Source organism: Semicossyphus pulcher, unplaced genomic scaffold (assembly GCF_022749685.1).
Source record: "Semicossyphus pulcher isolate SPU_LCO1_2020_fin unplaced genomic scaffold, fSemPul1.0.p SCAF_24, whole genome shotgun sequence".
NCBI classification, from domain to species: domain Eukaryota; kingdom Metazoa; phylum Chordata; class Actinopteri; order Labriformes; family Labridae; genus Semicossyphus; species Semicossyphus pulcher.
In genome coordinates, this window is record NW_027211698.1 from 16,142,743 (window position 1) to 16,163,642 (window position 20,900).

At 46.9% G+C, this 20,900-nt stretch overlaps 2 protein-coding genes and 1 long non-coding RNA gene across 3 annotated transcripts; all 3 read left to right on the plus strand.

Moving 5' to 3' along the window:
* The first annotated feature begins 2,038 nt into the window (after positions 1 to 2,038).
* On the plus strand, positions 2,039 to 6,977 carry ftcd (formimidoyltransferase cyclodeaminase). Its single transcript, XM_069675603.1, has 14 exons — positions 2,039 to 2,092; positions 3,163 to 3,346; positions 3,424 to 3,552; positions 3,833 to 3,921; positions 4,243 to 4,422; positions 4,615 to 4,752; positions 4,896 to 5,027; positions 5,134 to 5,195; positions 5,372 to 5,498; positions 6,036 to 6,197; positions 6,316 to 6,359; positions 6,473 to 6,611; positions 6,711 to 6,806; positions 6,894 to 6,977. The coding sequence occupies exons 1-14, from the start codon at positions 2,039 to 2,041 to the stop codon at positions 6,975 to 6,977; spliced, it is 1,620 nt and encodes a 539-aa protein (XP_069531704.1).
* Positions 6,978 to 9,192: 2,215 nt separating this feature from the next.
* On the plus strand, positions 9,193 to 11,145 carry LOC138603378 (uncharacterized). The gene is made up of 3 exons (XR_011309240.1): positions 9,193 to 9,516; positions 10,165 to 10,273; positions 10,430 to 11,145. It is a non-coding gene; the product is annotated as an uncharacterized lncRNA (long non-coding RNA).
* Positions 11,146 to 11,568: 423 nt separating this feature from the next.
* On the plus strand, positions 11,569 to 20,604 carry LOC138603372 (NLR family CARD domain-containing protein 3-like). Its single transcript, XM_069675118.1, has 10 exons — positions 11,569 to 11,641; positions 13,562 to 13,759; positions 13,914 to 14,033; positions 15,004 to 15,082; positions 15,232 to 15,463; positions 15,618 to 17,397; positions 17,498 to 17,671; positions 18,322 to 18,495; positions 19,762 to 19,808; positions 19,931 to 20,604. Exons 2-10 carry the CDS (start codon positions 13,596 to 13,598, stop codon positions 20,503 to 20,505), a joined length of 3,345 nt encoding a protein of 1,114 aa, XP_069531219.1. The 5' UTR covers positions 11,569 to 11,641; positions 13,562 to 13,595; the 3' UTR covers positions 20,506 to 20,604.
* Positions 20,605 to 20,900: the final 296 nt, after the last annotated feature.

The window sequence follows — 20,900 nt, forward strand, 5'->3', positions numbered from 1 at the left end:
AACAATCAGGAGGAGTCAGTTGTCACTGTGCTGTCACAGTGTGCAACAAAATATAAACCAGACTAAGAGTCTACAAACATGCTAGCAGCTCTGTGAGGCTGTGTGCTGACCCACATGAACAGTTGGATAGTTGTTTTAATAGTTTTAATATAAATAATTTAAATTAACATAATGAAGATCTAAGCATTATTTTAAGTTGATTCCTTTATTATAAAGAAAATTAAACGAAGAGTAGCTTCAGTGAGAAGGTAAATCAGACCACAGTCCAGCCCAGAGCACCACCAGTTTAAACTGGTCAGACTGGGATTGGGACAAACAATTCAACAATGAGCCAACATGATGAACAGATAATAAGCTGTTGTTTTCACATTTGTTGTTATCATGTTAAACAAAAGATTAGTTGTATAGTCCTCCATTTAACCAGTTTAATGTTCCAGCTATAAACAAACCGAATTACCCAACACACACGACCAGTCACAAGCGTCTGAAGGAAAGCAGGAGTTTTCTTACCCAGCGTGAAAACAAGCAGAAACCTTAAGTCCATCGCGACTAGCGGCTGCAGGTCGGACACTTTGTCATGTGATTAAAGTCCAGTTTATTAACTGTGATCATGTTACTGTGAAGCTGTGTTTGAACTGTGCTGCCGTGCAGGGAGTGTCAGAGTGGTTTATTCAGCTGAGTTTAATGTATTCAAATTCAGTCATAAAACACAAATGAGCTCAAAGTTCCTTTTTTACTGTCGGACTCCACACTGTAAAAAATCCACGCTGTAAAAGAACAAGTCTGCTCGTTGATTCCACTGTGATTGTTTAAACACGTTTAATGTTTCATGAATGTTTGTGAGCAGTGAATTTATCTGCCTCAAAGACAAGTGACTTTAATTCTTTTTATTTGAGACTTCAAGTTTCACATTGACAGCTGACGTCTCATCCTCTGAGCCAACAGGAGGCGGACTCATCGCCCGCCTCTGAACCAATCAGCTGTCAGATGTGATGACTGATTAACCCTTCACTGTCTGAGTGCTGGAGTTTGACTCTCTCATATTGAACCATGAGATGGCTGTTGTTCTCTGCGAGCTCTGACGTCACTTCGATCTTAGAAAAGTTTCAGGTGAAATAAAAACATGTCATTTCTGCTCTCTCACTTCCTGTTTGACCTGGGATCTGTAGTTTTTTCAGGATAAAGCTGCCCTCTTGTTTCCATACTCTGTGTGATACCAACAGTTTGAGACTTTAAAGCTTTGCAGACAGAAACAGGATTTCTTTGGAACGTCAGAGAGGATAAATTCTGTGTGTTCATGTTTCACTCCTTCACTTTGTCTCTGGTTCTACTTTAAAACAAACACTGTGGTTAAACACTGAGAGGAGTTTATCTGTTGGACCCTGAACTTTGACCTCAGGCCTCCCAAAAATGATTGAGGGTCGATGGAGCAAGACTCACAGAGCCTGAGGGGAGCGAGCACAGAGCCGCCGGACTCATGAGCTGAATCACAGCTGAAGTGTTGCCGGGTAGAAAACTGCTGCGTAACCAGTCAAAGCCGATGGATTATTGTTCTAATAATGATCAATAATCAAAAGAAACACTGTTAAGGCTAATAGTTAGCTTAGCTTAGCTTAAAGGAGCATTGAAACTGTTTACATAAAATCTGACTTTGTTTTTATCTCTCTTCCTATTTACTCACTTCCTCTTTCTATTAATGTTTATGAATGCTGCTGTGTGTGTGTGTGTGTGTGTGTGTGTGTGTGTGTGTGTGTGTGTGTGTGTGTGTGTGTGTGTGTGTGTGTGTGTGTGTGTGTGTGCGTGTGCGTGCGTGCGTGCATGTGTCTGTTAATGTAGCATGGAGCTGTGTTGTTGGAATGATCAGAGTTTTTAATGATTGTCAGGCGACCCACAAACAGAGCTGCTGTTAATCATTCAACACACACACTCCTGTTAAGCATAGCGTGTGTGTGTGTGTGTGTGTGTGTGTGTGTGTGTGTGTGTGCTTTAAAGGGGGGTGTCGTGTCTGTGTCCCTGCAGTGCTCGGTGTGCAGACATCATGGCTCAGCTGGTGGAGTGTGTCCCAAACTTCTCTGAGGGTCGAGACAAACAGGTTCGTTCTCTTTAATTTCTCTGAAGAAACAGACGAGTGAAGGTGAAGCTGCTGTTAGACACACCTGTCCTGACTGCAGCTCGTTCAGTAACTTACCTTACCTTAAAAATCAGGTTTAACAGTATCTGTGATATGGGCCTGTAGATATATCTGTGACGTTATCGGCCTGTAGATATATCTGTGACGATATCGGCCTGTAGATATATCTGTGACGTTATCGGCCTGTAGATATATCTGTGACCATATCGGCCTGTAGATATATCTGTGATGATATCGGCCTGTAGATATATCTGTGATATCGGCCTGTAGATATATCTGTGACGATATCGGCCTGTAGATATATCTGTGACGATATCGGCCTGTAGATATATCTGTGACGTTATCGGCCTGTAGATATATCTGTGACCATATCGGCCTGTAGATATATCTGTGATGATATCGGCCTGTAGATATATCTGTGATATCGGCCTGTAGATGTATCTGTGTTATTGGCCTGTAGATATATCTGTGACCATATCGGCCTGTAGATATATCTGTGACGATATCGGCCTGTAGATATATCTGTGATATCGGCCTGTAGATGTATCTGTGTTATTGGCCTGTAGATATATCTGTGACCATATCGGCCTGTAGATATATCTGTGATATCGGCCTGTAGATATATCTGTGACGTTATCGGCCTGTAGATATATCTGTGACCATATCGGCCTGTAGATATATCTGTGATATCGGCCTGTAGATATATCTGTGACGTTATCGGCCTGTAGATATATCTGTGACCATATCGGCCTGTAGATATATCTGTGATATCGGCCTGTAGATATATCTGTGTTATCGGCCTGTAGATATATCTGTGATATCGGCCTGTAGATGTATCTGTGTTATTGGCCTGTAGATATATCTGTGACCATATCGGCCTGTAGATATATCTGTGATATCGGCCTGTAGATATATCTGTGACGTTATCGGCCTGTAGATATATCTGTGACGATATCGACCTGTAGATATATCTGTCAGCTCTGGTGTGAATGCAGAGACAGACTGCAGCAGAGTGTTTGTGGGTGTTTCAGGTGATTGATGCCATCTCTGCAGCCATCTCCGGCTCCTCCGGCTGCAGCCTGCTGGACGTCGACCCCGGAGCCTCCACCAACCGCACCGTCTACACCTTCGTGGGCTCACCTGAGTCCGTGGTGCAGGGAGCATTGAATGCTGCCCGCTGCGCCTTCAGCCTCATCGACATGAGCAAACACTCAGGTCAGCGGCGTCCTTCAGCAGGAAACAAGAAGTGTTAATCGGGAGATAACTGACGTGTGTGTGTGTTACCTGTCCAGGTGAGCACCCTCGGACCGGAGCACTGGACGTTTGTCCCTTTATCCCCGTCCAAAACGTCTCCATGGAAGACTGCGTCCGTTGTGCCACCGTGTTCGGGCAGAAGCTGTCTGAGATGCTGCACGTGCCCGGTGAGACGCTCACATTATTCATGCGGCGGCCATTTTCCTCTGACATCACACTCAGGGTGGGCAGCTCAAATGTTTTTACACTGCATGATGAGCACTTTAACTTTAACCAGAGTACTTCCACACTGTAGTCTTAATTCTTTTCTTCTGACTCATCTGACTTCCTGTTGTCACCACTGTACACAGGAAGTGACACCCAACATGGCAGACTGTTAATAGTCTTCACAAACACAACGTTTAGCAGTGTAGCTAGCAGTGATGCTAACACTGTCTCCGTCCTCAGTGTATCTGTACGGAGAGGCAGCACGCAAAGACTCGAGGAGAAGTCTTCCTTCAGTGCGAGCCGGAGAGTACGAAGCTTTACCTGACAAGGTGAGAGTCCGACAGCCAATCAGAGACCGGCTGCTTTTCTCCTAATCTCTGGGTTATTCAGTGCGTCAGCGGTCACTGCTTCATCTCAAACCAGAGCAGGCTGTGTACCTGCATCGCAGCAAGGTGACAGAGCTGTCACAAGGCATTGTGGGAAATGTAGGAGAAGTTACGAATAGATCTTCAGAGAATCAGACCGAGCTGATCATCACCTTTCAATAACATAACACAGATAAAGCGTATGAGTTTCTTGTGCTCCTGTTTCACAATAAGAGTTCCACAACACTTGTAAAGATCTTGATGCTTGTTTTTTCTCTCCTCCAGTTGAAGCGAGCTGATTGGTCCCCTGACTTTGGCCCTGCCCTGTTCGTGCCTTCATGGGGCGCCACGGTAACGGGTGCTCGCAAGTTCCTGATCGCCTACAACGTGAATGTGATCAGCACCAAAGAGCAGGCGCACCGCATCGCTCTGAACATCCGGGAGCAGGGCCGAGGGAAGGACCAGGTGCATGCTGGGAGTTTGAGTCAGACAGTCATTCCCCTCCTGTTTGTCACGTGGTGTTTTTTCTTTGTGATACGATTGTGTTCACTTTAACAGTGATACAAACTGACTCATTTAATACTTTATTATGACTCTGTTACTACCTGCTCACCTGTGGACTGCGTGCATGCGTGTGTGTGTGTGTGTGTGTTGCAGCCCGGGCGGCTGCAGAAGGTGCAGGCATTGGGCTGGTACCTGGACGAGGCTAACATCGCTCAGGTGTCCACCAACATCCTGGACCACGAGCTGACCCCCCTCCACAGTGTGTACGAGGAGGTCTGCAGGGACGCCGAGGTCAGAGGTCACACGCACACACATTGACGCTAACAGGAACAAGCACGTTTTTCTTTTTTTTCACAAATTAGTCAGAAAGTTTCAGTGATAAGGTGTGTGTGTGTGTGTGTGTGTGTGTGTGTGTGTGTGTGTGGTGCGTTCAGGGCCTCACCCTGCCCGTGGTGGGCTCTCAGATCGTCGGTTTGATCCCTCTGAAGGCTCTGCTGGACGCCGCTGACTTCTACATCCACAGAGAGCGACTGTTCATGGTGGAGGAGGAGCACAAAGTCCGGCTGGTCAGAGATCAGATCCACAATCAAATCTGTTTTTATACGACACAGACATGACGTGTGTGTGTGTGTGTGTGTGTGTGTGTGTGTGTGTGTGTGTGTGTGTCTGCAGGTGATCAGTAAACTGGGTCTGGACTCTTTGGGTCCGTTCAACCCGAAGGAGAGAATCATCGAGTGAGTTTGTCTTTAAAACATGCTTCAGCTCACTTCGACTGTGGCTCAGTGGTATAGTGGGTTGCCTCTCAGTGGGAAGGTTGGGGGTTTGATCCCTGACTGCTTTAGTCACATGTCAAAGTGTTTTAGTGTCCTTGGGAAAGCCACAGGTGAACCTGTTTGTGCTACCTGTGCAGGTACATGGTGGGGTCACAGGAGGACAGCCGGCTGGTGTCTCTGTCTCTGCAGCAGTTCGTTCACAGTGTCGGAGCTCGGACGGCGGCTCCCGGTGGAGGATCAGTTTCTGCTGCTGTCGCTGCTCTGGTACGAAGAAACGTCGTCATGTGTTCAGAACGCACGCAGCGCTCGAACACGTCAGCGTGACGACATCGAGGGACAAGAATCAAGCTCATTTTGACTCTGTTGTGTCAAATTTAAAGTTTGTAACTTGCGAGACAAACACAAAGGTCAGACCAAACCTCATTCAGAAAACAGTCCTTTTAAAGTCGTGTTCTAGTCGTCCTGCAGACACACCTGACAGAGCATAAACTCAGCCTGTTTACAAACCTGCCTCCTGACGTAGTTCTCTCAGCATCCTCTCAGCCTGTTTATTGTCATTAACTCTCAGTAACATCTGTTTGTTTTGGCTTCATAGCGCTGTAGTGAGACAGATCTCAGCCCACCTGTGACTGGTTAGATACAGTGAGAACAGAGGGATGAATACTCACAGGTTGCATTTCACCCTCTTGAACACAGATGACCCCATGGTCAAACTTGTGTGAGAAACACAATGTTAGAATTAGCTTTAGCTCTGGTCTGAACGCCGCTGTGTTTCTCTGTGATGACATGTGTGTCCTGCAGGGGGCGGCGCTGGGCGCCATGGTGGGTCAGATGACGTACGGGAAGAGGCAGTTTGAGAACCTGGACGGCGTGATGAGGAGGCTGATTCCTCCGTTCCACGAGGCCATGAACGAGCTGCTGCTCATGGTGGACGCCGACTCGTCCGCCTTCAGCAGCTACATGGTGAGCAGGACGCTCCGACGGCACGCTGACCTTTTTATTTGACTGTGTCCGAGCTCCACGCGACGGAACATCGTGTAAACACGAGCTTCAAAACCATACGTTTGTTTGTGTGTTTCAGGCAGCGCTGAAAATGCCTAAGAGCACGGCAGAGGACATGAAGAGGTGACTTCAAACATTTATGTGTCGTGTCTATAGTCACTATTTATTCACTACAGTATAAGTCAGCCTGTATTCTATAATCTGTGACCTCTGACCTGTGACCTGTGCTCCCTGAGGCGTGAGGCTGCCATGCAGGAGGGTCTGCAGCGGGCGGTGGGCGTCCCTCTGGCTCTGGCGGAGCGGGTCAGCGTCCTGTGGCCGTCTCTGAAAGAAATGGTTGTTCATGGAAATGTGTCCTGTAAGTCTGATGCTCAGGTGAGTCAACGTCACGCTCAGGTGAATCAACCTCACGCTCACAAACATTCTCAGACCCGTGGTGGAGGTTGTTTACGTCATGTGACCCTGTGGCTTCAGGTGGCAGCTAAAGCTCTGGAGACGGCCGTTTTCGGTGCGTACTACAACATCACCATCAACCTCAAAGACATCACAGACGAGGACTTCAAGATGGCCGTACGTGTGTCCTCTGTAGGTGACCTTTGCGTGACTCAGGTGTGGTCATGAATCATCAGCTTGTGTTTGTGTTGTTTCGTGTCGCAGACGCTGAAGAGAGCGGCGGCGTTGCTGCAGGAAGCGAAGGACAGCGCCGCCGCCGTCCTGCAGGCTGCTGAGGACAGGAAGTGAAACAGCTTCCACACATCTGAGTTTATTCTACAAGCTCTCACGTCTCAGCGTGACGCCCTGGGATTGTTTCTTACAGCAATGCACTCTGGGACTCGTAGTTGATCCAACAGTTCAGTCTTGAACCTTCAAACTTTTCTTCACTGTACAAAACATGTGAAACATCCAGCGTCTGTGAGGGTTGAACTCAGTAAAGATGTTCATTAGACGTATATATTTACATATTATATAATGTATGTTTTACTGTGAGGATCATAAACATGAGGCGACACAATAAACTGAGAGCGACTACCTGACACGTGTGATTATTAAAGGCAGGAAGACATTTTCTACTTGTGTGAAGCTAACGTTAGCATTAGCAACAGACTGCACACTAGCAGGTGTAAGATAAGATAATCCTTTATTGATCCCCAAGTGGGTATTCAGGACATAGCAGGTATAGCATGTTCACAGAGTTTAGCATGCTAACATTAGCGCATTAGCATAAAACCCATGAGCTCAGGTGGTCAGGTGAAAGATTGAATGTCAAACCTCAAATCAAACATCATTTTCATTCATATAACACAGAGCTCTGACCTCTGACCTCTGAGGACACAATAAAAGAAACCTGGATATCAGGAGTCTGCTGCTTTAGCTCACACTGTTACAGGACTGTTTGGAGGTCTGAGGTTGTGGGTTCAATCCCCTCTTCAGGTTAGCATTTTAAAGCAGGTGTGCAGAGAGAAGACTTGAGCTGTTTGATCAGGTGCGTCTGGATGTTGGACACTTGGTCCTTAGAGGTCATTTCTTATCGAGGTTGGAGAAGACGGGACGGATCAGGCTCTGAGGGGACAGCTCTGGCTGTAAGAGGAGGGACTGTCACACCCAGTTCGTCTCTCCTGAGAGGTCGTGGGTTTGACCCTTCGCTGTTCTGTCACGTCTGAAGAAAGACTCAACACCTTTGTGGGACAGTTGTCAAATCTCTGATCCCGCCGCTGCAGTTGTTGGACGACTGTTACGAGGTTGTAGGTTTGATGCTTTCAGAGTGAGAGAGTGAACTGTGTGTTTGTGCCTGGTGGGGCAGCTCAGCAGGTCAGAAGACTGTGTGGGGTCAGGAGGTCGTGGGTTCAGTCCTCATTAAGAGTCACTGAGTTTTGAGCTCCGTCTCTCAGACAGGTGAAAGTCCACCTGTCCTCACTTTCTCTGCAGACTGATGGAGCTGAACTTCCTGCAGCTTCTTCCTCAGTCTGATCTTCTTCCTCCCTCTGGGTGAGCATTTCTACCAGTGCTGAAGATGGTCTAGAGGATATCGCTGCTGCCTGTCGTCGTGGAGACGTGGGATCAAACCCCACATGAGACCACCTGAGGTATGTGATCACCTGTGGGTTTGTGTGTTTCTCTAAAACCAACGAAACCTCCGTCAAACTGCTCGATCTTGCGTTGCATTCATTTCTTGTTGCAAATTTCCGCCCTCGTTCAATTTGATCTCAGCTGATCTTCAAGGAGTCAAAGAAAAGGTGAGTCCAGGTGAGTCGAGCTGGCTGGCTTGGTAAAAGCCAGCTAGTGAGACCAGGTTTTGTGTCTCATAAAATCACATCCTGTAGGGAGACACTGTTTTTATTTTATATCTGTAGTGAACAAAGAGCTGCAGGGAGCCTTTGAGCTGCAAAGTGAATAGAAGTTATGCTAGTCCTGAGCTAGCTAACGTTAGCTAGTAAAGATGAAAAGGAACCTCTGCATGCTGCAACCGCTCAAAATGTGTCTATTGGTTGTGTCTGCTTCTCTGTAAAGTCAGCAGGGTTTGCTTTAGAAAAGTTAAGGACCCAGGAGCAAGCAAAGGTAAAATGATCAGTTTGATGTGAGTCCCAGCACACTCAGGGATCTTGGGCAGGCTCAGGACGAACTGTTCAAAGAATCAGTTTAAATCAACATTAAACGATGTGAAAGAGAGGAACGGCGTCATGTGGAGGTGTTTGGACGACAAGGCAGAAGGAGGGAAGGGTTAGAAGTGTGATGGAGACAGTGTGAAAGAGAGAAGCAAAGAGCACTGCCTTCAAACCGACCGGACTCAACAGACGGTTTAAATTACATGACAAATAAAACAAGTTGTAACCACGAGGTGGCAGTAAAACCCCACAGAGAAGAAGAAGGTCGATGCACTACAGAGCACTGGGTGGCGCTAATGGCACCACAAGCTGTTTGCACAACGCCAATTATATCAAGGGGAGAAGAAGAAGTGTTTCCGGTAGCATGTTGCTTGCAGAGGCTAACACGCTAACGAACTCTACTCACGCCGCGCGTGTCAGCGTGAGGTACAACCACCTGTTTGGATTTACCTGTTTAAGGTTTAATGTGTGCCCCTGTTAGCTTACAATGCTACATATCGTTAGCGTAGCGTTAGCCTGCTGCTTGCTGGAAACGGACGGACGCGGACACTGCGCATGTCAGAAACTGTTTGTAACTGAGTGAGGAGACGAAGTTTAAAGTGTCTCTGCGGGAGGACGTTTCTGAGAATAGACAGCGGTGACGTCCAGAGAGACTCGAGCTGTCCGACACGCAGCAGGTGTGTTCTCATGTTAGACAAACAGGTGAACCAGCTGTTGACAGAAAATACTGCTGTATATTCCTTATTTCACATTGTCCACATTTATACTGTTCCTTCATTACTGCTCATAACTAATTATGTGATGTTTAGCAGCATCATTGTTTTATGACGGTATTAGAGGCATTCCATCGTCACTGAGACTTCTCACTGTGTGTATCACTCCTCCTGTCAACAGACTCTTATATCCCTGTAGTTACACAGATAACCGTTACATTGTATAATGTGCTGTTACACTGAATATGAGCACGCTGTGATTATGAGCCGTATCACAGCCGTGCTGATGTTCAGTGTAACAGCACAGTGTGATGTCACTTCAATAAGAACACCGCGCTGGACTGAGGAAGGCCTGCAGTGATTGGCCGACAGCAAATACATACAGTCATTTATTTGTAAACCCGAATTCAACAGGACCAAACGGTTCAGCTTCGTTAGACTGACACTGGGTAGTTCTGTTAGTTACCTCACAGGTAGACGCTCTGATACTTTTAGACTAGTGTTCACAGTGAGTGCACGACTGTGTGTGTCATATTTAAATTACATTAAGAGCATGTGCTGTGCTGCTGTTGTCAACACTGTTCATGCTCTATGCTAACCCCCGTTTTGAAGGCTACTGCTCCCTCTGATTGGAGGAACAGTGAAGTCAGGCACCACAGAAGAAGAGTAATGTGTAAGATAGAGAGGTCACACGGGGCTCCAGTTACAGCTGATGAACTTGGTGAGTTTTCTATAAACCAGTGAGGAAGTGATATTAGTGCTGAGAAGTCATCAATCATTGTGATCAGAGTTTTTATAGAGTACAACATGTTTCACAGAGTACAACATGTTTCATATCTCCGTCCCTGATAAACTCTGGTTGTGTTTCCTCCCACAGACCAGCAGCTGCTTCTCTCTGAGCCGGAGGGACCCCGGTCTGGACCCAGCAGAGCCCCTCACATTAAAGAGGAACAGGACAAACTCCGGACCACTGGGACTAACTGGGAGCATCAGTGACTAAATGAACATCATGCTGTGCTGAAGAAGACTTGAAACTAGAGACTGAGACATAAACTCATCAGGAACATGTTTACTGAGGGAATACATCAGGAGAGGAGGAGGAGCATGTTCTCATTGACTTCTATAGGATCACACTGCTCTTGGCCCCTGCTTTAAGTGCCTTTAAAGCTGTATTTTTTCTCAACAGTCTGTGATGTTCTGTAGCGCCACCTGGTGGACACAGGAAGTGATGAGCCTGTGTACATTCTCCAAACAGGAGAATCCAGGTGGACCTCTGTGCTCGGCTCAGGACGAACTCGGACTGTGAAAGCATCAATAAATTTGACCTCTGGTTTCATGTCTGCTGCAGCGTTGTTTGTGTTTCTCAGGAGTTTAAATGTGTCACATCTAACCTGTAACTTCCTCTGGGAGGGGGGCATGTTCCACAGACACACACGTCTGTAGTTCTGATGGAGCACAGTGCGACACGTGTGTGAACACGATACATCATTATGTTATCATCCAGTGTCTGCTTGTCCTTCTGTCCTGTGACGGCCATGTTGTTTCAGGTTCAGGTGTGTCTGAACTGTTCCACCTGTTTGTAGTCGGTGTGTGTCTGAGTCCAACGAAGCTAAAAAACAAATGAAATAAAAATCTAACTTTGCATCCAAATGTAGCCGAGTGAAACGCCAGCGTTCAGGTCTCTCAGGAGCGGCCTGGATGTGATTGTAACTCAGGTAATAGCTCAGCACCTGAGCACCTGTGTGACGTCCTGTTTCTCTGCTGTGGAAGCAAAGTGACAGAAATGATCCAAACTGTCGTTTTCAGAGCAGAAACACTTCCTGTTGGTCTCCACAGTTGTTGTTTCACTGTGACACAGGACCTCCTTTAAACCTGCCCAGGTGAGACTCACCAGCACTCTCACTTTATCTGCTCTGTGTCACCTAAGGATGTCGTATGCTGTGTTTCCTCCACCTGAGCCCATAAAACAGACTTTATTAGGTCGTTCCACTTCAACAGATATGATGACCACGCCCTGTGTAAAGTTCAGTTTCCCTTCTGTGCTCGCTGTGACGCAGATTCTTCTGTTCATCGGAACCTGCCGCTGAAGGTAAACGCCAACTTTAACATGTCTTACTCGTTAACAGCAAACAGAAACGATCTGCTTTTATTCAAAACAAAACGTTACAGTTGAACTGGTGACAGACGGTGAAACAGCCTTCAGAGCAAAGTCGAGTCAGGAGTTCATGCGGACGCAGCAGCAGGAGCTTATGTTTTATAAGATCGATCAATACGTCACTAAATAAATAAATGAAAGCGCTCGTGCTGACCCGCAGTGTTTCTCTGCGTCGCTGCTTCAGTCTGTGCTCTCAGTGATCAATAATCAGATCAAAGAAGCAGAGACTCTTATTTTGAAAGGACCTGTCTGAGTGTGTTTGAGCCTGAAAGCGCTCGTGCTGACCCGCAGTGTTTCTCTGCGCGCGCTGCGGAGGCTGAAGTTAAACTTGAGTTTGTCTTCAGGAGAAGATTTAACGTCTGTTCATCAGGACGGATTCAGTCCGAGTACAACAACAGGTCAGACTCGTGGATATCTACAGATACAATAATGATGTGACAGTGATGTGTCAGAGGTGTGTGTGTGTGTGTGTGTGCGTGTGTGTGTGTGTGTGTGTGTGTGGGTGTGGGTGTGTTCTTCATTGCTTAGTGGACAGTCTGAACCTGTGGACTCTGAGCTCCTGATCAAAGTTCTGCTTTATTGTCTTTATTGATCACAGTACAGTTAAACAATAACTGACTAATTAAAAGAGTCCATGTATCGTTAGAACACACTAAATGTGAACAATGTGAGGTCAGTGTGCTAAAGCGCCCTCCAGTGTGAGGTCTTCGAGGTTCTCCTCTCCGGTCAGCCTTCAGCACCACGGTCCCTGAACGCATCAGTGCCTCAGGGATCTGTTCTCGGCCCATGATTATTCTCCATCATCATAGTTGACAGAAGAATACAGGAACATCGTGTTCTGATCAAGGTTCTGATGTGCGGTGAGCAAAGACCTGCAGACCTCAGGAAGAGGACTGAAGCCTGAAGGTCTCGTCTTGAGCAATTGTGAGGCAACGGCCCTGTGCAAAAGAGGATCCATCGTGTCCTTGTCCCTTCTTGAAGAGCTCTTAAATCAAGCTCACTGAGCAGATGTTTTAGTACTGTCCATTGAAGAACCTCCACTGGACGGGCCATCTGTCCAACACGCTGTGGACACCTTGAAGCACTGTATGTTCACCAACAAGCTTGAACCTGGAGTCAACGTCCAAACAGTCAGGTCAGGATAAGAAGGAGTGCTCCCGCCCCGGCTGAATGAATGAATGTCTCACTAACTCCACAGCTGTGTTCGGACCAGAGGTAAATCGATGTTGAACCTTGGGTCACTCGAGGGACTTTGATCAGGTCACTTGTGTTTGTTTGAGTTAAACCTCCTCCTGAGCTGTGTCTGATGAACTCTCCTGCTGCTTCCAGCTCCTTGAGGCTGACCAGTGCCCAGTGTGATGAGCTGTTAGCTCGGATCAGTACCAGGATTTCTCTGATGGACACCAACTACCGGCGTTCTGTTTCAGCTGTGGAGCGCCTGTCCACCTGTCTCCGCTGAGTGGCAGTTTCACTGTATCAAGTCACACGTGGGCTGAGATCTGTCTCACTACAGCGCTATGAAGCCACAACAAACAGATGTTACTGAGATTTAATGACAATAAACAGGCTGACAGGATGCTGAGAGAACATAAGACATAACAAGGAACATAAGATCAGTGATGTGATGTCTTTAAGAAACATCTCAACAGTTTTTCCAAGTTGGTCCCAACTGTCCAGCCGCCCCTGAAGCATGCGTAACTTGGTCTCTAGTCCCAGATTGAACCACCGGCTCCTCACGGAGCCTTGGCACTCTGCTGGGCCGACACCATGAGTCATGAAAGGAGCGTCTTTATTTCTTTCTTTTAGACAGAAGTGAAACTTTGGATGATCTCAGCTGAACTGTCTCCTCTGCAGATCAAAGTGTGTGAGCTGATCTGAGCTCAGCGTCATGAGTCAGTGTGAGGACAGAGAGGAGGGGGCCCCTCCCTCTGGACCTGGACCTGGAACTGGACCTGGACCTGGACCTGAGCCCAGCTGTGTGTCCTTAAAGAGTGACGGGTCAAAGGGTGGTCTCGTTGATTTTAAAGGACACCAGCCCTCTGCAGTAAAGAGGTAAACAAACTAAAATCATTCAGCTTCCAGGTTTATTGAACTTTGGTGTGTTGATCTTTTCTGGTTGATAGTTTCGAGACTCTCCAGGAGCTTCTCTGTCTGAAGACTGAACAGTGAATTTCCATTGATGGTGGTCCTCCCCTCTGTGTAACAGGATCTCTGAGAGACCAGCCTCTGAACCTGGACCTGAGCCCAGCTGTGTGTCCTTAAAGAGTGACCGGTCAGTGGATGGTCTCGTTGATTTTAAAGGACACCAGCCCTCTGCAGAAAAGAGGTAAGCTGATAAAAACATTAAAATGTTGCTGATTCATTGATGATTGTTGATGGACAAACTCAGTAAGAAAACTTCTGCTTGTAACGCCGGTTTTAATAATTGCTAAACAAATACGCTTTTGTATTATCGTCATTAAACAATGAGCAAAATATATTTATCTTTTTTAAAGAAGATTTTTTGGGCTTTGCCTTTATTAGACAGGACAGATGAAGTGAGACAGGAAGTGTGGGGAGGAGAGAGTGGGGGTTGACATGCACCAAACGGATCGGCAGGCCGGGAGTTGAGCCTGCGATCCGTGCGTCGAGGACTGTAGCCTCTGCATATGGGGCGCCCGCTCTACCAACTGAGCCAAACCAGCCAAACCAGCGCCCCAACAAGCAAAATGTTTTGTCCACTGTATCAGCAAACGTGTGTCACTGTGGTCTGGGTGCTGTGCACATTAATTACTGTTTTTATGTTTCTAGGTGATTCTTTAAAAACTGTCGATTTACTTCCTGTTTGACTTAGGATCACCATCGTCTGCTGGTTAAGCCTTGTTTATGAACACAGCTCTGTGGTGAACAGTCATGGTTTGGTCAAGGTACAAACTAAATGTGCACAGTCATCAGTTTGTTTTAGCAGAGCCGAACAGGTTATATTCAAAACATCAATGAATATATTTAAACAACACCTGTGTCTGTTTGAATACATGTAGCCCTGAGACGTACGTTCCCCTTCCACCCTCAGCTTTGGTTTGATCCAGTGTTCTCTGGTTTCCTCTTTGGATAACCTGATGTTTCAACACTTTACCTGCTACAAGTTTATTGCGACAAGCTAAATACATAGCATCCATAGCATGGGGTAGCATCCATTTAGCTTGCAACGAAAACTTAAGTCTGCACAGAACTGCAGACTCGAGGGACCCTCACCTTGTGTCTGTCTCTCTGCGGACACACACACTATGATCTGATCCTTCATGGTTCCTCCACAGAGTCGACCAGGAGACCTCAGAGGGTCCCAGTGGTCAGTCTGCCCAGCAGCATCAAGCACACCTGGACTCCATATTTATGGTCTGTACCTGTACAACAGCTACTCTACACCTGTTCTGATCCAAATGATCTCAATCTGCACTTTTTAGACTCTTCAGTCCGTCCAACAAGGACCTGAGGTTTGTTTTGATTTCAGTTTGATGTTTCACTCATACAAAGTTCTGTTCCAGCTGCTGGAGGAGAACATCGTCACGTTTGTGAAGAACGAGCTGAAGAAGATGCAGAAGGTTCTGACTTCAGATTACCCAGAATGCTTAGAGAGTCAGAGGGAGGATGAGGAGGAGTTCCACTGTGAGGAGGCAGAGCAGAGGAGGAGCAGCAGCAGAGAGGCACTTCTGAAGCTCACAGTGGACTTCCTGAAGAGGATGAAGCAGGAGGAGCTGGCTGAGCGTCTGCAGAGCAGTAAGAGAGTTTAACATGATGCTGAAATGGAAGAAGTATTCATGTCACCAGAGAGGGAGGCAAAGTGTCTGTAGATGCATTCTTTAGGGGAATTATATTAACATACTTTTATCATTAATGACTTGTTGATTTTACTTCTTGTGCGTTTATTCAGAAAGTCCTAAAGTTTGTCGACGTAAACTGAAGTCTAACCTGAAGGAGAAGTTCCAGTGTGTGTTTGAGGGGATCGCTAAAGCAGGAAATCCAACCCTTCTGAATCAGATCTACACAGAGCTCTACATCACAGAGGGAGGGACTGGAGAGGTCAATGACGAACATGAGGTCAGACAGATCGAAGCAGCATCCAGGAAACCAGACAGACCAGAAACAACCATCAGACAAGAAGACATCTTTAAAGCCTCACCTGGAAGAGATGGACCAATCAGAACAGTGATGACAAAGGGAGTGGCTGGCATTGGGAAAACAGTCTTAACACAGAAGTTCACTCTGGACTGGGCTGAAGACAAAGCCAACCAGGACATACAGTTCATGTTTCCCTTCACCTTCAGAGAGCTGAATGTGCTGAAAGAGAAGAAGTTCAGCTTGGTGGAACTTGTTCATCACTTCTTCACTGAAACCAAAGAAGCAGGAATCTGCAGGTTTGAAGAGTTCCAGGTTGTGTTCATCTTTGACGGTCTGGATGAGTGTCGACTTCCTCTGGACTTCCACAACAATGAGATCCTGACTGATGTCACAGAGTCCACCTCAGTGGATGTGCTGCTGACAAACCTCATCAGAGGGAAACTGCTTCCCTCTGCTCGCCTCTGGATAACCACACGACCTGCAGCAGCCAATCAGATCCCTCCTGAGTGTGTTGACGTGGTGACAGAGGTCAGAGGGTTCACTGACCCTCAGAAGGAGGAGTACTTCAGGAAGAGATTCAGAGATGAGGAGCAGGTCAGCAGAATCATCTCCCACATCAAGACATCCCGAAGCCTCCACATCATGTGCCACATCCCAGTCTTCTGCTGGATCACTGCTACAGTTCTGGAGGACGTGTTGAAGACCAGAGAGGGAGGAGAGCTGCCCAAGACCCTGACTGAGATGTACATCCACTTCCTGGTGGTTCAGACCAAACTGAAGAACATCAAGTATGAAGGAGGAGCTGAGACAGATCAACACTGGAGTCCAGAGAGCAGGAAGATGATTGAGTCTCTGGGAAAACTGGCTTTTGAGCAGCTGCAGAAAGGAAACCTGATCTTCTATGAGTCAGACCTGACAGAGTGTGGCATCGATATCAGAGCAGCCTCAGTGTACTCAGGAGTGTTCACACAGGTCTTTATAGAGGAGAGAGGACTGTACCAGCACCAGGTGTTCTGCTTCGTCCACCTGAGCGTTCAGGAGTTTCTGGCTGCTCTTCATGTCCATCTGACGTTCATCAACTCTGGAGTCAATCTGATGTCAGGAGAACAAAGAATTCATCATGAATCTGCAGAGACATGTTTCTACCAGAGTGCAGTGGACCGGGCCTTACAGAGTCCAAACGGACACCTGGACTTGTTCCTCCGCTTCCTCTTCGGTGTTTCACTAGAGACCAACCAAACTCTGCTACGAGGTCTGCTGACACAGACAGGAAGTGGCTCACGGACCAATCAGCAAACAGTCGAGTACATCAAGACAAAGATCAGTGAGAATCTGTCTGCAGAGAAAAGCATCAATCTGTTCCACTGTCTGAATGAGCTGAACGATCGCTCTCTAGTGGAGCAGATCCAACAGTCCCTGAGATCAGGAAGTCTCTCCACAGATGAACTGTCTCCTGCTCAGTGGTCAGCTCTGGTCTTCATCTTACTGTCATCAGAGAAAGATCTGGACGTGTTTGACCTGAAGAAGTACTCTGCTTCAGAGGAGGCTCTTCTGAGGCTGCTGCCAGTGGTCAAAGCCTCCAACAAAGCTCTGTAAGCACATTCATATTTACACTTTGACTAAAACTCAACCTTAAGATCAGCAGGAGAGAATACTTTCTACTTGTCTTTTACCTTTGCATCATTTCTCCAGGCTGAGTGGCTGTAACCTCTCAGAGAGAAGCTGTGGAGCTCTGTCCTCAGTCCTCAGCTCCCAGTCCTCTAGTCTGAGAGAGCTGGACCTGAGCAACAACGACCTGCGGGACTCAGGAGTGAAGCTGCTGTCTGAGGCACTGAAGAGTCCACACTGTCTTCTGAAAACTCTCAGGTCAGATGAAGTTATGTTGTTGTAAATAATTTGTTACTTACAATGACAATCAGCCGGTCAGCTCTTTTCAGGCCATGACAGAAGCTTCTGTTGAATCAGAGGTGAAATCAGCGGGAGCATTGAGCAATATGATTCTTCAATAGTTTGAGGATCCCCTTCATACCTCTTTTCAGAGTAAAGGTCCACAACCCTCATGATGCATTGACAAGTCTTGTCAACCAAGACAACCCAAGATATCCAGAGCCTTCAGCATCTCAGAGTCTCATCCCCCCCTGGTGTCTTGTCTTGCACTGCACTGCCTTTCTCCCACTTCAGTTACCACTGCCAGAGAAATGATCAAAGCTTCCCCAAAGCCTTCCTCCTCTGTAACCTCCATGGAGAACGTGTTGGTCCATGTATGCATCACAAATAGACCAATGTCTTTACATCCTAAAGGTCGACGTTTTAAGGAACCTATTTTTTTAACAGTGCATTTTGTGTCAATCAATTCTCACTGAAGTAACGGTTTGTCTTGAATGACTTCTGTATTTGACTTAATATTTCCAGAAACTGTCATCTCGCTGTGGTTTCAGCTGCCTCTTGAATGTAAGCATTGTAAATATTCGCAGGTATACCCCTCACAGTATTTGTGTTGTTTTGTGACCTTGCAGGCTCTCGGGCTGTCTGATCACAGAGGAAGGCTGTGCTTCTCTGGCCTTAGCTCTGAAATCCAACCCCTCACACCTGAGAGAGCTGGACCTGAGCTACAATCATCCAGGAGACTCAGGAGTGAAGCTGCTGTCTGCTGGACTGGAGGATCCACTCTGGAATCTGGACCGTCTCAGGTATGAGGAGTCCTGCTGCAGCCACAGACAGTCAGTGTGATAGTGGAGGAAGAGCTGGAAACATTTTCTTTGTGACACTGTCAGCCTGTATTATGACCCCAAAAAACCAAGCCGACAAGCTGAGCATGCTCTGTGCCCAGAAGCTGAGAAGCAGAGCCTTACTTGTCTCAAAGAAGCTTGTGAAGTCTACAGATCTCAGCTTTGATCCACAGACACCTTGATGCCCTCTCAGAGGCATCTGTGACCTTCCTTATTCCTTTCTCCTTTACCGTCACATCATCCAAAGGAGCTTTTTGAGTGACTGCTCTGTAAGGCCTCTACAACTGCCCTTACTGGGCTCACACCAGGCCCTCCATCCCCAGGTTCCAATGTGCTTACCAGCCCCTTGTACTTTGCCTCTTCCCCTCAAAGACCCCCTCCATCTGTACTGCCTAGGAAACCGTAATCTCCACCAGGACCACTTGTCTTGTTGTTTCCAACACCAAGACCATGTCTTGCCTAAGTGTGCTCACTACAGTGGTGTCTATGAATCTGAGCTGAGATCCAACGTCAGCCTTCAGCACTCAGTCCTGTGCTGTGGCAAGGACATTTTCCATGACCTGCTCCCATCTGGAGCAAACCCACCCTTTCCACCCTTGTTTAGACCTGCTTCTTTGATTATGGCCTTGTCCAGCTGATGTAGATGTTTTGGGGTGTCCCTCAGGCTGAAGAAGCTTTAATAATCCAGAATGGTCTTGCCTTGTTCATGATGTTGGTCCAGTGCAGTTTCCTCTGGCTTCTGTGAGACTCAGCTGTAGCAATTGACAAGGTTCAGCCACAGAATAAGACTTCCAGTGTCTTAAACCTTAACCTTAAACCTTGGAACTCCAGACTGTCTCTGCCAATCTCCACTGCTGGGCCATCTTCATCCTACTGCAGATGTCCTTGATGTTTCTTGCTCTAACAGGGAGGTGGATTTCTGGGGTTCATCAAGGCACTGCTTGGCGCAAGGTCTATCCTCCTTGCTCTCTCTCTGCAAGTTCTGTACCTTGTCAGCTTTCTTTTGAGTCAAAGCATGTTGGCAACTTTGTTTGCCAGAGGTTCATCTTGGTGAATCTGAAGGGTTTTGCAAAGAAAGGCGATGAAGGGTGGTTCTTTCTGGTAATGATGCAGAATTTAGATTTAGACATGGGTTCACAAAAATAACAAAACCATGTTTAAGAGTGATGTGAGGTCTGTGTTTGATGCTGTGAGAGGACGTGCTGATCTGACCCCTCCTCCTTTCAGGGTGGAGCCTGCTGGAGTCCGATGGTTGAGACCAGGTCTGAGGAAGTGTAAGTGTAGATTTGACAAATGAACTCAAAGCAGCACACATGCAAACATTTTCAACCTGTGACATCACTTCTTTAAATCTCTGATGTCATCATTAAACTATCTCATCTCATCTCTCCATCAGACTCCTGTGAGCTCACACTCGACACAAACACAGTCAACAACAAAATCCAACTGTCTGACGACAACAGGAAGGCGACACATGTGGAGGAGGATCAGTCCTATCCTGATCATGCAGACAGGTTTGAATGTCTTCAGCTGATGTGTCGGACTGGTCTGACTGGTCGCTGTTACTGGGAGGTCGAGTGGAGAGGACTGGTTTACGTGTCAGTGAGTTACAGAGGAAACAGCAGAAGAGGAAACAAAGACGAGCACAAGTTTGGAAAAAATGATCAGTCCTGGAGTCTGAGCTGCTCTGATAGCGGTGGTTTCAATGTCTACCACAACAACGAGAGGAAATCTATCACCTCCTCCCCCTCCCCCTCCCCCTCCTCCTCCTCCTCCTCCTTCTCCTCTGTCAGAGTAGCAGTGTATGTGGACTGTCCTGCTGGCACTCTGTCCTTCTACAGAGTCTCCTCTGACACTCTGATCCTCCTCCACACCTTCAGCACCACCTTCACTGAACCTCTGTATGCTGGGTTCAGGTTTAGTTCCTGGTCTGACAGGTCTGGTTCCTCAGTGTCTCTGTGTTCTCTGTAGGAGGGAGAGTCTCCTCCTGCTGGAGGATCAACAGAATCACAGTCTGATAACAAGTTACTTTAATAAATTAATCAATAATCAATAAACAGAGAAAAGTCAAACCTGATTATAAAGATTTGTCAGTCAATCAATTCAGTATTTGATTGGTTTAACATCAATGTAATGTTCTTACACTTCAAATAAAGAGATCATTTTCACTGCACATGCTGTACTTTGTTTTGCTTTATCATGATCAGTGTTGCAGTTGTTGACAGTGACCACTGGAGGGCAGTGCACACACACACACACACACACACACACACACACACACACAGTGTTGAATGGACACTTGTTCTGAACACACAGACAGGCGGTCATGGGACCCTGTTTGCTCGTCCTGAACCATGTGAGTCATA

Excerpts from the sequence above, each read along its gene's own strand:
- ftcd (XM_069675603.1), top strand. The coding sequence starts at position 2,039 with ATGGCTCAGCTGGTGGAGTGTGTCCCAAACTTCTCTGAGGGTCGAGAC. Across the intron at positions 3,922-4,242 it reads ACGAAGCTTTACCTGACAAG|TTGAAGCGAGCTGATTGGTC; the intron begins GTGAGAGTCCGA and ends TCTCTCCTCCAG. Across the intron at positions 5,028-5,133 it reads AGGAGCACAAAGTCCGGCTG|GTGATCAGTAAACTGGGTCT; the intron begins GTCAGAGATCAG and ends GTGTGTCTGCAG.
- LOC138603372 (XM_069675118.1), top strand. The coding sequence starts at position 13,596 with ATGAGTCAGTGTGAGGACAGAGAGGAGGGGGCCCCTCCCTCTGGACCT. Across the intron at positions 15,083-15,231 it reads ACCTGGACTCCATATTTATG|CTGCTGGAGGAGAACATCGT; the intron begins GTCTGTACCTGT and ends GTTCTGTTCCAG. Across the intron at positions 17,672-18,321 it reads TGTCTTCTGAAAACTCTCAG|GCTCTCGGGCTGTCTGATCA; the intron begins GTCAGATGAAGT and ends GTGACCTTGCAG.